The sequence below is a fragment of the Diceros bicornis genome, chromosome 33 (genome assembly GCF_020826845.1).
Source record: "Diceros bicornis minor isolate mBicDic1 chromosome 33, mDicBic1.mat.cur, whole genome shotgun sequence".
NCBI lineage: Eukaryota > Metazoa > Chordata > Mammalia > Perissodactyla > Rhinocerotidae > Diceros > Diceros bicornis.
The window spans coordinates 9,277,662-9,293,182 of NC_080772.1; the positions used below are offsets into that span (position 1 = coordinate 9,277,662).

The 15,521-nt window shown below is 37.8% G+C and overlaps 1 protein-coding gene across 1 annotated transcript in view; it reads left to right on the forward strand.

Moving 5' to 3' along the window:
* XKR4 (XK related 4) overlaps window positions 1-15,521 on the forward strand; it is a 397,946-nt gene that overhangs the window by 249,720 nt on the left and 132,705 nt on the right. Inside the window, exon 2 of the mRNA XM_058528716.1 lies at window positions 3,235-3,434. Within this exon, the coding sequence (XP_058384699.1) occupies window positions 3,235-3,434 (200 nt within the window). The remainder of the gene's footprint in view (window positions 1-3,234; window positions 3,435-15,521) is intronic.

The window sequence follows — 15,521 nt, forward strand, 5'->3', positions numbered from 1 at the left end:
GAGCCATGTGATATCAGCAACTATGCAGGAAGTGGCAGGAGGAAGCCCCTGAGAATAGGAGAACCTCCAAATCCGCCACAGGCACTCACTGGAAAGTGCAGAGGGCCAATCTCAGAGGAGCAAGAGAGTCTAGAATTGTCTTCTCAACGATCTAGTGCAATGGTGAGTCCAAGGGGACTGTAAAGCAATAAGGTCTGATGCTGTTGGAGCAGTCTCATTATTAACAAACTGAAGACCCTTCCAAGACAAGGCTCCGCATTGAGGAGAATCTGCTGGGAACGGGTTCCAAATCGAGCAGGACAGGGACTACCACAAGAAATGAAAGAGAAGGTCCAAATTAAAGCAGAGGGGAAAGAGAATAGAGGCAGCTGATCTCAGAAAGTTAAGAGGAGACATTATTTTTATCACTTCATGAGAACAACAGAGGAATGTGCAACCAGTAAAGGAGCTGTGAAACCAGTAAAGATATCCTGGCCCACTTACCCCTCCTAAAAGTACAGAAAAACTAAATTAATTTTTAAAGCTTAGCAACAAGAAAAATATCAAAATTATTGTAAGGAAATAATGACGTTCCTACAGATAATGAAAACATACCAGAAAAACACATGTAGAAAACAGATAAAAACCATAAGAAAATATTTCAAAATGAGCTAAAAGAAATTAAGAGAATTATAAAAGCTATGAGAGAACAATATAAATCAGAATTAGAAAAAAATCAGAAAAAAATGAGTAGAAAAAACTAAGATTTGACAAGAAAGATGACATGACTCAATATGCAATTCTAATTTTTAAAAAAATTAGCTCAGAAATGAAAACTCAATTAGAAGGAGTGTGACGCTATTCAAGAACCACAGTTATAAGATGAATAGAAGATGGAAAGGAGGAAAAATTTTAAATCAAAAAGCAGTTTGAAATTAAAAGGATTCAGAGAAGGCGATAGACATAAAAGATAAAGAAGACATAACATAAGTAAATAGGAGTCCTCAAAGAAGAAATCCGAAGCAATGAATTAGAAAAAAATACTAAATACTATAATTCAAGAAGACTTGAAACTACATGTTGAAACTTGAAACTACATAATGAAGAGGGGCACCACGTTCCTGAGAAACATTCCTGAGATGCCAAACAGCCAATATCAAGATACATTCTAATAAAACTACGCATCTTTAAAAAGAAACAAAATATTCTTTGGATGTCCAAGCAAAAAGATCTAGTAGCTTTCAAGAGAAAGAATATCAGATTTTTATCAGACTTTTCTGTGACAATACTTGATGCTAGTAAGCAATGAAGTAACAGATTTAATATGCTCAAATAAATAAATTGCAGATCTTGGATCTTCCATGGAATATGGATTTTACAGCCACCCAACATGACCCTCCAGTGAGGGTCATGCTTTTGCCCAGGCTTTTCTGCTTTTGCTTTTCATTGCTGTATCCCTATGATTCTTCCCTCTTGGTATCTGAGAATCTTTGCATTGTGTAGGTGCAATTCTTTCACAGACTCTAGAAATAAGCACCAATTCTGATTAAAATTGTGAGGCTTAAATAATTTTAAAAAATAAAATAATGTATACCTGAAATTTATACAATGTTATAAACTAATGTGACCTCAATAAAATAATTTTTAAAAAATTGTGAGACTTTAGAGTCTGCACAGTAAAAGGAAACTTCTCCCCACCCAAGGCAAGATTGATAACCAAATACTGTTAAAAATATGCAAGAACTCAGAGAATATTGTCCCTATGCACCTTTCTTAAGGGATCTACTAGAGAATAAGCTTAAGAAAACCAAACATACTGTAGAGACATTGACTTAAAGGCTGGAGAAGTATTCTAGCCAATAAAGAAAGAAGGGTGATAGATTCAGAATATCACCATTTTGCAACCCCTAATGAATGAGTGGATCTAGGAAGTGATCCTCAGTGGATGATGTCATCATAAAAAAGAGCATTAGTACCTCCTTAAGAAAGTTGTGAACATCACCTACTCAAAATGGTCAAACTTGAATCTGATCAAAATTCTAACACTAACTACCTAATTGAAGAGAACACAAAGGACAGAGATGTCAACCACACTACACGAAGACGATCATCAAAATCAAGGCAATGGAAAATGTGCAGGATAACAAAGAAATAGAAGGGGAATCCACGGTGTAAAGAGGCGTAAGATGCATATCCAATAATCGTCATGTGTGGGCTTGTTTGGATTGTATTTCAAACAAACTGTAAAAAATTTAGGATAATCAGGAAAATATCATTACTATTTGATAAAATATTAAGAAATTATCCTTATTTGTATGTCTAATAATGGATTTATGTTTGTAAATTATTTTTAATAAAATATTTACAGATGAAATAATATAGTGTCTGAAATTTGATTCAAAATAATCTGGTGGCAGGGAGTAGGTGGAAGTATAAATGAGAAAAGATTGACAATATACTTAATTATAATTAAGTAATAATTACTTAATCTGGGTGAACACTATAGTGGATTTAATACCATATTTTGTTCTCCTTTCGTAAATGTTTAAAATTTTCAATAATAAGTCTTTAAGAAGACATCTGGAGGGTTTACAGCACATGCACTCTAGTACTTCAGACTCGCATCGTGCCCTAGGAGAAATCCGTCTCTGAATACCATTGAGCACATGAGAGAGAGTACGTGTAGATTTTCAAAGCAGCAAATCCCTTCTACTATACCTGAGGTTCTAACGCATCTCACCTCACTCTTTGTATTGCAATTCGATGGAATGCCTTTAGTGAGGACAAAAATTGCAGTGACTTCTCGAAGTGAACATTTAAGAATAAGAGTACTCTTAAATGGGGGCCGGCCCTGTGGGGCAGGCGGTTAAGTGCGCGCTCCACTGCGGCGGCCTGGGGTTCTCCGGTTCGGATCCCGGGCGCACACCGACACACGCTTGTCAGGCCACGCTGTGGCGGCATCCCATATAAAGTGGAGGAAGATGGGCACGGATGTTAGCCCAGGGCCAGTCTTCCTCAGAAAAAACAGAGAAAGATTGGCAGATGTTAGCACAGGGTTGATCTCCCCCCCGCCCCCCCCCCCCCAAAAAAAGAGTACTCTTAAATGGTTAATTTTGGGCCTTAAATTATAAGCCGCTACAGTAATTGTTTCTTGTGTGTGCTTGCATGGTAGCTTGCAGAAAAGAAAAACAACCCTGCTGTTTGAATTATAAATTATCACTTATCTCTTTCTTGTTCTCCATGTTTTCTTTCTAGATATTTCCACACAATATACTTAGGTATTCGAAGTCGACAGAGTGGGGAGAATGACAGATGGAGGTTTTACTGGAAAATGGTGTATGAGTATGCAGATGTGAGTATGCTGCATTTGCTAGCCACCTTTCTGGAAAGTGCTCCACAGCTGGTCCTGCAGCTCTGCATTATCGTACAGACTCATAGCTTACAGGCCCTCCAAGGTAAGGGCTTGCAATTTGGTTTCTGAATTTGGGGAAAGATTGGCTGGCTGCTTTTGTTACAATCCAAGGAACGGTTCTAATACCCTTTGTTGGCACTGGCCACGGTGCTCCCTGTTATATGTCTACTGTTTGACATGTGAATTTGCGAATGATTCATATTTTCTTCCTCACCATCAGTTGTCATGGCTAACTTATAGAAAGATAATTCTTTTTTACCTTTAAGCTGCCCTCTGAGTAGGAAAAAAATATTTATGATTTTATACTTGGTCAATATGAAAATAGAGTCAAATGAGGCTTTCTGGTTTGTATGATAGAGTAATTTCCAAAAACTTGAAAAAAAGCCATAACTCTCTCTCTGATATTATATATATATATATTTTTTTTTGAATATTAGGGTAATCTCTACCATTCCCTTTTGACATTAAAAAACAACAAGAGAGAGAAATTAAAAGAAAATGGTAAAGATTACCTTAATGTTTAAAAAGAAGGTCATATGCAAAAAATGTCAATATTTGACAATATGTTGTTTATATACTATTACCTTTTATAAAATGATTATAATCAGATTAATATTTTTGTGTTTTGCTTTTTTGTTTGATAATCTCATTGGTTAGACTATTCCAGTTATAACAGATCTGCCCAACGTTTCCTTTAGGGCTTGCTGCTCGAATCTTTTCTAGAAGCAGGAAGATTAGACAGACCGGTGGGTAGACAGGTGAATAAATGGAGGTTGGGTGATGGATAGGTATTCGTTTTCTAAATAAAGAGTTTCCTGGTAATTTGTCGATCCTATAACTGAATAGATGTTGTTAAATGGTTAATGTCTTATAATGTGCTCCATTTGTTTCAATCTCCGCAGAGCCTTGCTGTGACTTCCTCTATATACACACACGTTGCGGTCATGTTCTGGGCCATGCTCTAACTTGAGACTTGATGGGGTTGGTCTGGGGAATCTCTACAATGTCCTTATAAGTTTTTATAACAAGAAGCACACTAGCTTAGGCTGAGTGCTTTAATTGGGAGAGAAGAGGTATATTATAGGAAAAGAAAGATGAAAGGTGTACTGGTAGCCAATGACCTGTTTGTTTATGAATTCCTGGCCCAACCCTGGCTCCACACTAGAATAGCTTTGGGCCAAGAGGTTTGAGAAAAGGATCAAAGAGATCCATGGGGTGTAATTCTCATATGCTAGAAAACAAACTGGAAGAAAGAGAAAGTGAGATGTTAGCACAGACACAGAAGAGAAAATCTTGGAGAAGGCAAGGTGTAAAAATTAGCCGTCAACAACTGCATTTAGTGGTGAAAGACCACGAGCTGCATGGAGAAGTTCTGGCTTTGGTTATCTCACTACCTTGCTGTGAGACCTTGTGGAAGTCAAACTTAATCTCTCTGGGCCCTGTTTCCTCAAATGTAGAGATCACAAACTAAACTACATGGTCTCCAAACTCTTTGGCAGCTCTGTCCCATCTTTGCATCGATGAATGCCCAGTAAGCTTATAGGGCCAGGTGTATGAGTTAGGAAATGGTCTGTAAATGAGGATATAAATGAAATTGAAAGGTAACAACAAACTAAATCTCTGTCTAAGAATCTATTACTAATCTTCAGAACAAGTTGGCCACTCCTTACTACAGTCAAACGATTGTGAACTGTCTAGAAAGGAAAACCCAGGCACAAAGTGGGAGGGTTGTCAGCCGCCTTCCTGTGGTCCAAGATTACTAAGTGTCTCTACTAGTTCTAAAAGATTTAGAAAATCATAGAGAAGTTTTTATCCTAAAGATGATGCAGATAGACGAGGAAAGGCCAGAGAGGGTCTAAGAAAATGATATCACCTTTTCAGTTGGAGAGGTTTATGTAAAGTTTTATAGGGGAAAAAAATAGAAAAGGCAATACTTAGTCTTTATGAAGTTACTCATTCTAAACATAGAGATCAAAATTTATGTTTTTTAGATTTGTGCCTCTTCCATGACACCTGGTGTCCCCAATTTATCTGCTAAGCTCGGCACATTTACATCAGGTTTACTTCAGACTTTGGGAGCCGGACCTTGTTGTTGGGCAAGGCAAGCCTTGCTGTCAAAATCAGAAAGCCATAGGGAAAATATGTTCTGTATCACTCCTAAATTGGTCAAAACACAGGTTGATCCAAAGTTCACTACAATCATTGAACACAAGATGAGGAATAAGCCTGCTAAGTTGATCTTTTTTTTTAATTGAAGTATAATTGACATACAACATCCTATTAATTTTAGGTATACATAATAGTGATTTGATATTTATGTGTATTATGAAATGATCACCATGGTAAGTCTAGTTACCATCTGTCACCAAAGTTATTACAATGTTATTGACTATGTTCCCTGTGCAGTACATTACAGCCCACGACTTATTAATTTTATACCTGGAAGTTTGTACTTCTTAATCCCCTCACCTATTTTGCCCGCCCCTAAACCTCTCCCTGCTCTGGTAACCGCCAATTTGTTTCCTGTATCTATGAGTCTGTTTCTGTTTTATTTTGTTTTTTCGTTTGTTTTGTTTTTTAAGTTACACATATCAGTGAAGTTATGCAGTATTTGTCTTTCTCTGTCTGACTTATTTCACTTAGCATAATACCCTCTAGGTCCATCCATGTTGTCACAAATGACAAGATTTCATTCTCTTTTTTTACAGTCGAGTAATATTCCATTGTATGTATACACCACATCTTCTTTATCCACTCAGCTACCGATGGACACTTAGCTTGATTCTATATCTTGGTTATTGTAAATAATGCTGCAATGAATGTGGGGGTGCAATATCTCTTCGAATTAGTGTTTTCATTTTGTTCAGATAAACACCCAGGAGTGGAACTGCTGGATCATATGGTAGTTCTATTTTTAACTTTTTGAGCAATCTCCATACTGTTTTCCATACTGGCTGCACCAATTTACGTTCCCACCAACAGTGCAAGAGAGTTCCCTTTTCTCCACATCCTCACTAACACTGGTTACTTTTTGATAATACCCATTCTGGCAGGTGTGAGGTGGTATCTCATTGTGGTTTTGATTTGCGTTTCCCTGATGGTTAGTGATGTTGAGCATCTTTTCACATGCCTGTTGGCTATCTGTATATCTTTTTTAGAAAAATGTCTTTTTAAGTCCTCTGCCCATTTTTTAATCAAGTTGTTTGTTTTTTTGATATTAAGTTGTGTAAGTTCCGTATATATTTTGGACATTAACCCCTTATCGAATGTATGATTTGCAAATATCTTCTCCCATTCAGTAGGTTGTCTTTTCATTTTGTTGATGGTTTCCTTAGCTGTGCAAAAGCTTTTTAGTTTGATGTAGTCCCATCTGTTTATTTTTGCTTTTGTTGTCCTTGCCTCAGAAAATTGATCAAAAATTATTGCTAAGACTGATGTCAAAGAGCTGCCTATGTTTTCTTCTGGGAGTTTCATGGTTTCAGGTCTTACATTCAAGTCTTTAATCCATTTTGAATTTATTTTTGTATATGGTGTAAGATAGTGGTCTAGTTTCATTTTTTGCATGTAGCTGTCCAGTTTTCCCAACATCATTTATTGAAGAGACTATCTTTTCCCCATTATATATTCTTGCCTTCTTTGTCATAGATTAATTGACCATATATGCATGGGTTTATTTCTGGGCTGTCTATTCTGTTCCATTGATCTATGTGTCTGTTTTTGTGCCAGTACCATGCTGTATTGATTAGTATAGTTTGAAATCAGGGAATGTGATGGCTTCAGCTTTGTTCTTCTATCTTAAGATTACTTTGGTTATTGAGGGTCTTTTGAAGTTTCATACAAATTTTAGTATTCTTTGTTCTAGTTCTGTAAAAAATGACTGATATTTTGATGGGGATTGCACTGAATCTGTAGATTGCTTTGGATAGTGTGGATATTTTAACAATATTAATTCTTCCAATCCATGAGCACAGTATGTCTTTCCATTTATTTCTGTTATCTTCAATTTCTTTCATTGATGTCTTATAGCTTTCAGAGTACAGGTCTTTCACCTCCTTGGTTAAATTTATTCCTAGGTATTTTATTCTTTTTGATGCAATTGTAAATGGCATTGTTCTTATTGTTGCCATTTTTTAACAAGGGAGGTAGGCAGAAGATTGTGTTAAAAGACCAAAGAGTGGAAATACCTGACAGCAAAAACAACAACAGCAAAACCTCCAGCAAATAAAGATCAGCTCAGACTACCCTATCTAAATCCTTTTGCATTTTGAAGAGAAACCTATCTTCAGAGACAGCGTCTCAATACAACCCTCTGCTGACAGATGATCCCATTTACAAATGAACCAGCTTTTAAATTAAATTGATGTGAATTACAAGAACAGAGCTTTTCTGCTCTAGGAAAAGAAAAATAAATGTGATAAGGGAACCTAGTCTGACGTATATTTCATATATATTTATGGTAAAAGATTCTTAGGATTTATATGTAAAAACACAAATTTCTGCTGTGAGTGCAAATAATCAATGGGCAGGAAACCTGTGAAGTATTTGCAAATAGCTCTGAATTAAAATCTTTAAAATATTCTCATTTAGCAGGTGGAGAGCAGTCCTAAGTCTGCAAGTCATTTCCATATGTGACTATGTCTAAAATTATTATTTTTTTAGGGTAGAAATAAAATTGCTTTTTTAACCTAATTTCAACCATCTATTACTCTCTGAAGGGCATTTTTAAAAATAATAAGAAAATCAAACAAGAAATATGACATTTTATAACTGATGCTAAAAATTGTATTCTCCTTATAGAAGTTGATGTAGCCCTAAAGCACTGTTAGCTGTGGAAATCCTCTCTCCGCTCTCCTTACTTAGTGAATAATTAAGTCAGAGATACTTCATTGTGCTGGAAGCTGACAGGCTCAGTGGAGAACTGTTTAAGTAGAGCATAAGTGTTTCTCAGTTTGTACTGTCCCCAGAAGAACAGTGTGGCTGCTGTTCTGAGACCAGGAATCAGGGCAGAGTGGAAACTTAAACGTGAACATCCAGTTCTTTTCACTCCACACTGTCACCTTAGACATAACCGCTGCTCTGCAGTGAATCCAGTATTTTCCTAGGAAGACCTACCTATGGAATGGAATATGAGAAATACTCGATGAGGTCCAGCTGTACATGCATAGCTAAGATGGCACATGGTAGATAAGATGGCACATAATACAGTGCCCTGTACTTAGAGAGTTTCCAGTTTACACTTGTTATGATTTTCCAATCCAATCCCATATCCCCACCAGGAGAGAGAGAGAGAAAGAGAGAGAGAGAGAGAAGGGCAGGAAGGAAAGAGGGATGGAGGGAGAGAGGGAAGAAGAAAGACTGCCCAGTAAGCAGAGATGGGCAATGGCACTCCTATTAGTCTCCAAGTAGAGGATACTGCTCTTGTATTAAAGATGTAAGATGTGGTCCAAGGCCTCAGCCGTATTTTCAACAACATCTCAAACTCATCCTGGACTTTTGATTCTATCTAAATGGTGCAAGCAAAGGTAGAAGGTTAATTGTCTACCTTCTGTAGACAGAAGTTACCCTACCTGGACTTTTGGATGGCCTGGAGAACCTGTAAGATGAGCAGGCTGGGCTGGAGGGTCTCTAAAGTCACTTAGTTTTGTGAGTGTGGTTCCCTGAATGCTCCATTTGGGTTGTGTAAACCTAGCTTCCCAGAGCTGGCAGAGAAGATACTGATTCATGTACAAACGATTCTCCACAGACCTTCCCCAGCAACATAGCATGGCTCAGTGCGTGTTCCATGTGGTATGCTCCATGGAGCAACCCAGGAAATCCTGTGAGGATCATGGCACACCACGTAAGCTTCACAATGAATTTGTATAAACCACAGCCCGGGATGCATGCAGCACAGTCACCTGGCTGTCAGAGCCAGGTGAGTATGAGTACATGCTCATGCGGTAGAGCCATCATGCAGAAACAGTGTTTCCCTGTAAGGAACCATCTGGGTAAAGCAAAAGAAATCAAGTCTTCACTAGATGCGAGTGGGTGCCAATCCACCAATCCAAATGTTTCTACTTTTTCCAGATGGCTTTAGTTCTTCATTTCCAGTTTCCATCTTTACTCGTCATTACTGGAAAATTTCATTTTACACTCTAAGTGTATTTATCTGCGATGTTGAGAGCGAGTTACGAACAAATGCCGTCCCACAGGCCATGTGCCCAGGAAAGCTTTGCTGAGCAGGGAAAAAACACCTATACCAACTTCGATTCTGATTTTTCAAATCCAAAATCCTCATGTGTTGCCCCTTTTGCCAACAGTTTATCCTGAATATTTCATGAAAGGAAGAGAAGAAAAGAAAGCTCTTTTTCTGTCTTGCATCCCATGAGACTACTGGGGAAGTCAGAGGTTAAGGGGTTGTTCTCAAACATTGGCAAACTCTGTCCAGAGCTAACTGGAAAAAATGCCTCATTTGTCATATCCTGATGAGGACTTGCAAGAACTAAATCATTGAATTTCGAGTTGCTCAACTTCGTAGTAAAGCAGGTAGAGCCACCCCCAGCTACATGTAAGTGGCTCAGGCTAGAGAAGAAACCCAGCTACCCCTAGGCCTACATCCTTCCTCCTCTGCCAAATGCCTTGTCTCTGCATGTGCCCGGCTCCACCTCTGGATTTCTGCAGGGAGGAAAAGCACAGGCGAGCGTGCCAGTCTGTGAGTGGGACTGTGTCCCGCGTCCCTCTAGGTCTGTCTACTTTGCCGCTGCTATTTTCATTAGTTAATTAACACATTTATCGAATGTCTATTGTGTGCATGATGGTGTGTGAAGCTCTGCAAAATTTATCCTAAAAAAGTTCCCTCTTTAAAAAAATTTATAATGTGACATTATAAGCAACGTGACAAAACATATTTAGAAACACCTAATTTATCTGAGTGTATTCCAGAATGAGCTGTTCCATTTTCTAGATGGGATGATATAAAATGAGAGGAGCCCTTAGAGTGTATCTAGCTCACCCTCTCTCTAAGGGGCCACACAGCCTCTGCTTGAGCCCATTGTCCCTACGAGGCAGTTCTGACGGACTCACAGACTCTGTGGTGGAAGGGACCTTAAAGGGCGTCTAGCCCATCGCTCTAACTGGCACACAAGTCTCTGATCACTTCCCGACGTTCAGCCTCAGGGTCCACCGTCTCACCAGGGATCTGCTCATTATCATAAGACGGATATAGTAAAAGCTCTTCCAAAAATACTGTATTTTAAAAATTTCTACATATTTTGAATTTTTTAAATATTAACTATTTATTCTCTATTACACCTGCTATTGAATATAAAGTAGAAAACACAAATAGGCACAAAGGAGAAAATAAAAATTACCTTCCTGCCACTCAGAAGTAATAAAAATCCTGCCATTGAGAAATAATTAGGGATTATATTTTACTGCTTCTCTTTATAGACTTCTTTCATGATTTAATATTTATTACATTATCATATGGATACTATTTTGTAAACTCCTTTGATTCACAACACATCATGAACATACATCCGTGACAATGTATATAATTCTGTATTATTTCTAATGACTACATCATATACCAACGTATGGATTATCCTTTTCCATTAAGTCCCTGTTTTTGATATCATAAGTTACCATCTATATTTGCTATAATAAATAATCCTATGATAAACACATTGAGAACTAAATCTCTGCAGATAGCCTTAATTATTTCTCAAAGATAAATACCCAAAAATGAAATTGCTAGATCCGAGGGCAAGCGGGGTTTGAAGGCTTTTGATTTATTATGTCAAACTGGCAATTTTAAAGTGCATTTCTTAAGAAGAATTCTGCAATGACTCAAGTTTCTGATCCAAATGCACAGAAAGTGAGTGAGGGCAACAAATGTGACAAGGACTAAGAATGGGGCAAATCTCTTGAGATTTGGGAAAGAGCTCTTAATAGTGTCCATTTGAATATGAAACGCTTAATTCCAAGAAGGGTCCTGATTTCTTCCCTCATTACTTCATTGTATCCACTTTTATAAACTTTATTAAATTTATTTTATTGAGTAGCAGCAGTTCATTATTGATGAAACCAAATTTTAAGAAAAGCTTCATCAGAGACTTTTGATTTGAACCAAAATTATGAGGAAAGCAGACATAAATTCCTCAAAACTCTTGACAAAAATCTGACTGAAGAAAACTTGTAAAAAGCTGAACCATACAAAAATTATGAAACAGTAGCCTCTACATTGAACAGTTTGTGATTTCTTTTGGCTTTATAAATATATTAGATTTATCTAATAGCATTTAGTGCAAAGCCCTGCTGGGGATAAAAGAAAGACATCATGTCCTCCCTCCCAGGTTTAACAAACTCAGAAGAGGCTGCACAAACAAGGGTGATGCCAGTGATGACTCTACGCTCAAAGGCTATTACACATTCCTTCCTGGCAGCATGGGACCACCACACTTGGCACATAGTAGGCAATCAATGAATATTTGTTGAATAAAAAGAAGAATGAATGCCTGCTATGTGACAAAGCCCTTTGCTAGGTGTGACTGCTACAAAAAACAAATGTCATAGCCCCTGCTCTCAATCTAATGGAAAAGAAAGACAAAAAAATTATTATAACTCAATGTGCTATGTCCTATTGGTGGCCATATTAAGGCCCTTTGGTGACACAGAGTGATCTCTTATGGAAAAAGATACAGGGGAAGTAGAAATGCCATGCTATCCTCGTTTGAAAGAGGAGATGTCAGAGAATGTTGGAAGAATCAGGGAAGTTTTCATGAAAAGGCTGGCCTTTGAGCTGGGTCACAAATGATGCCTAACAGTTTGTCATGTTCTATAAGGAAAAGATAGCAACATGAAAAAAACCAGAAGGGAGAGGCCGTTGATTTGGTCCATGCCTATGTCTGCTCAGCAGTGCTGGTGATAATAGTCTCCTCAAAGCAATGGAATTGTGAGTGTTATTTTATAGCACATAATTAGATTTATTCCTCACACTTGAAAGATCTCTCTAGTAGCAACGTAAATCCCTGCATATATGCTTTAAAAGAAGCACAACCTATTTTCCTGTATTTCTTACTTTTCAGCCTGTCTTTTTGCATTGCTCACTACTTGAGATTATCAATTAATAAATCAATAAAATAGCAAGTCACCAGTCTGCTTAATCAATACATATATAGAGTTGAATTTTAAAGACTCATTACCATCAACAATTTTGTAAAGAGAGACTTACAGAACTGACATGATGTGTAGGCCACTCTATTGAAAAGTAGTGGCGGAATAAACGATGAGTGTCATGGGGGTAATGATATTATTGATCTCTTTATTTCATATTCAATAGCTTCTGAGTCATGGTACCACCCCAAGTTATACTTAGAAGAATAGAGAGAAGCTTCATTTGTTTATCATTGATTCAAGTGCTTGAAATCAACTCTGTATGGTATATCAGCCCTCGGCACAGCTGCAAATAGTTTTGAATTTGAATCATTTTGAACATAATATGAAATAAGGGCCTGAGTATTTTTAGGTTCTACTTAATTATCTCCAATAATCAAGCACAAATCTTGGAATTTTTCCACTCAATATTCCTTCTTTCTCCTTCTCTCTGCTTCCCTGTGAGATGTTAGTGAGCACATATGCATGTTCAGGCATAGGGTGATACACTAGGTTCTGTGTGTGGGTGAAGAGAGAATGTGATTAATTGTACATGCACAGCTATGGAGAGAAAAGACCTAGTGAAAAGGTGCAGAGTGGTTGCTACAACCCTGTTTGAAACAGAGAAGCCAACATAAATAAAGGGCTGTCTGCAGTGAAGTGTCTCCACACACTCACTGTTCCTTCTGCCTTTCTCATGGCTTCTTTATTTACTAACCTCTAACCTGCCCAAATTTCAGTAGTGTTTCAGCACTTCATACCTTCAAGGAAGCAGAAGCCCACGTTTATTTTCCATTTACCTGACCTTTAGCCCAAACTTAGAGCAGGTGTTTACTTTGACTGAATATCAACATACTGTGTGTAGGGGAGAAAAATTTGCTTCCACCCTTCTAGGTTCTTTTGGCTGGTCTGATAAGTGAATTGATGTAAGACAGATTAACAGGAGAAAAACAAATTTAATTTCATATGCACAGGAGCCCCAAACATATGGGACTCAAGGGCAAGTCAGGCAGTTGAAGTTTATATGCCATCCTGGGTTAAGGAATGGTAGAGGGGCCTGGGGCTTCAAAGAGCAGGAGGATAATTCACAGGACAATAAGAAAAGCAGATGTTTGGTAATTAGCTGTTTGCCTTGCCATACAGATAGGTCTCTCAGATAAAAGTTATCTTTGGTAATAGCTTTCTTTCTGGGCCAGGCCCCCTATCAAAACTTTTTTAAGTGGTTAAGGGAGAGGTAAAAGTTTTTCTTGAGTCTGCTGGGTCTTGACTGCCTTCTGCTTAAAATGATCCATGTGCCAAAGTGGAACATTTTGGGGTCACATATTTCTAAATACTATAAATAACTACTGTGAATAGTAATCAAAATGCTTGCTGAGCAAGGACAAGGTGAGGTCAACTTAAAAAATTCAAAAGTGGCTTACTATGGCATTTTCACAAATAGCTTTTTTTCTAGGAAGCTACAGACAGTTACATGATCAGGATTTTCTAACCCATTTCTGATTGGGTAGGTAGATGAAGGAAGCTCCCACAACCACTTAAGTAGTTTTTTCTATGAGACCTGTTCTCTATAGACAAACTGTTGCCATCATAAAGTGTACATTCCAGTCTAGAAATATATTTTGCATTTATTCAGTAGATAGGAGTTAGATTGAATTTGAAAGAATTCTTTAGACATGTGAGCTAATATTTTCTTGATGACAGAAGGAATAAAGGGCTGGGATCATTTCCCGTTGAATGATTCAAGAAAGGCTTATTTTTTTAAATGGACTGCTCACGCATAGGAGAGCGTATGTATGCAACAGAGATCCAGAGCTCTGCACACTGTCAGAGCCAGATGCAAGCAGAGGGAAAGGAGCGACTGACTCAATTGGAATGGAAACGCTCCTTCCTGTAAAACCACTTGGGGAGTCACTCCTCGAAGCTCCACAGTGAGGCCCTGATTGCAGAAGCACAGGGCCTGCTGAGCGCTGCCTGCCTAAGGTTTTGTCAGCACTTTCATTGTGATCCTAAATTTCCACAGCTTTCCACTCAGCTGTAGAAAAAGTCAGAGAGTCTGTGAGACTGACAAGACTCCCGAACTCCAAAACTTTTTAAACATTCATAATATTATCAGTTCAAACACTTGGACAATTCCATGGGGCATGAAGTTCTCCAGTGTAGAGCTGAAACGTAGGAGTTTCCAGCGTGTAATCTTCTATGAAGGCATGTACTTCCAGATTTTTGTTAGCTAAAACATTGAGTTAAAATTCAAATTTTAAAAATCTAAAACACATCTCCTATGATGTAAATAGGAAACAAATATTTTTAATACAGACTTTTAGAATAAATGACTGAGTAAATAAAATATTAAATATTAAAAAATCACAAATTTAAAAAATCAACAGAGAAAAATGAAGCAGCTATAAAAACCATTTGAAACAAATTTCATTTTTAAAGTATTTTGTGAGATATTTACTTCAAATTCAAGGATGCTAGGGAATCTCATGAAAGAGGGCATGTTGGACCTTAAAGAATGAGTGAAATGATTTTGAATGCAGAAATGCTTGGGAGGCAGACATGCTGAGCCCTGAGGAGGAAGTCAGAGCACGAGGTACTTGTGTTGTAACACTGCCAACTCCAGAGAACAGAAGGCGAATAACATGAACTTGATCCTGAAACTTGAGGGTCCTGAAAAATCACTCTTTGTTCTTAAGGTCCAGCAACACATCTCTCAACAGTAGGCTGCAGTGTCTTACTTAGGACCTGAAGGAAATCATTAATTATTGCATTATTTACTCAATAAAATTTATGGAGTAGCTATCCATGGCAGGCACTGATTTGGATACTAGAAAAAAGAAGATGACTAACACCATTTACACCCACAGAGCCAGCCCAGTAATGATGAACAACATATGAACAATTAAGTGCAAATGTTGCCATGGGAACTGTGATAGGAGTAGACCCAGAGGAGAGTGGACACCTAAAGAAGGAAGTGACCCACTCCACCTGGAAAAGATGG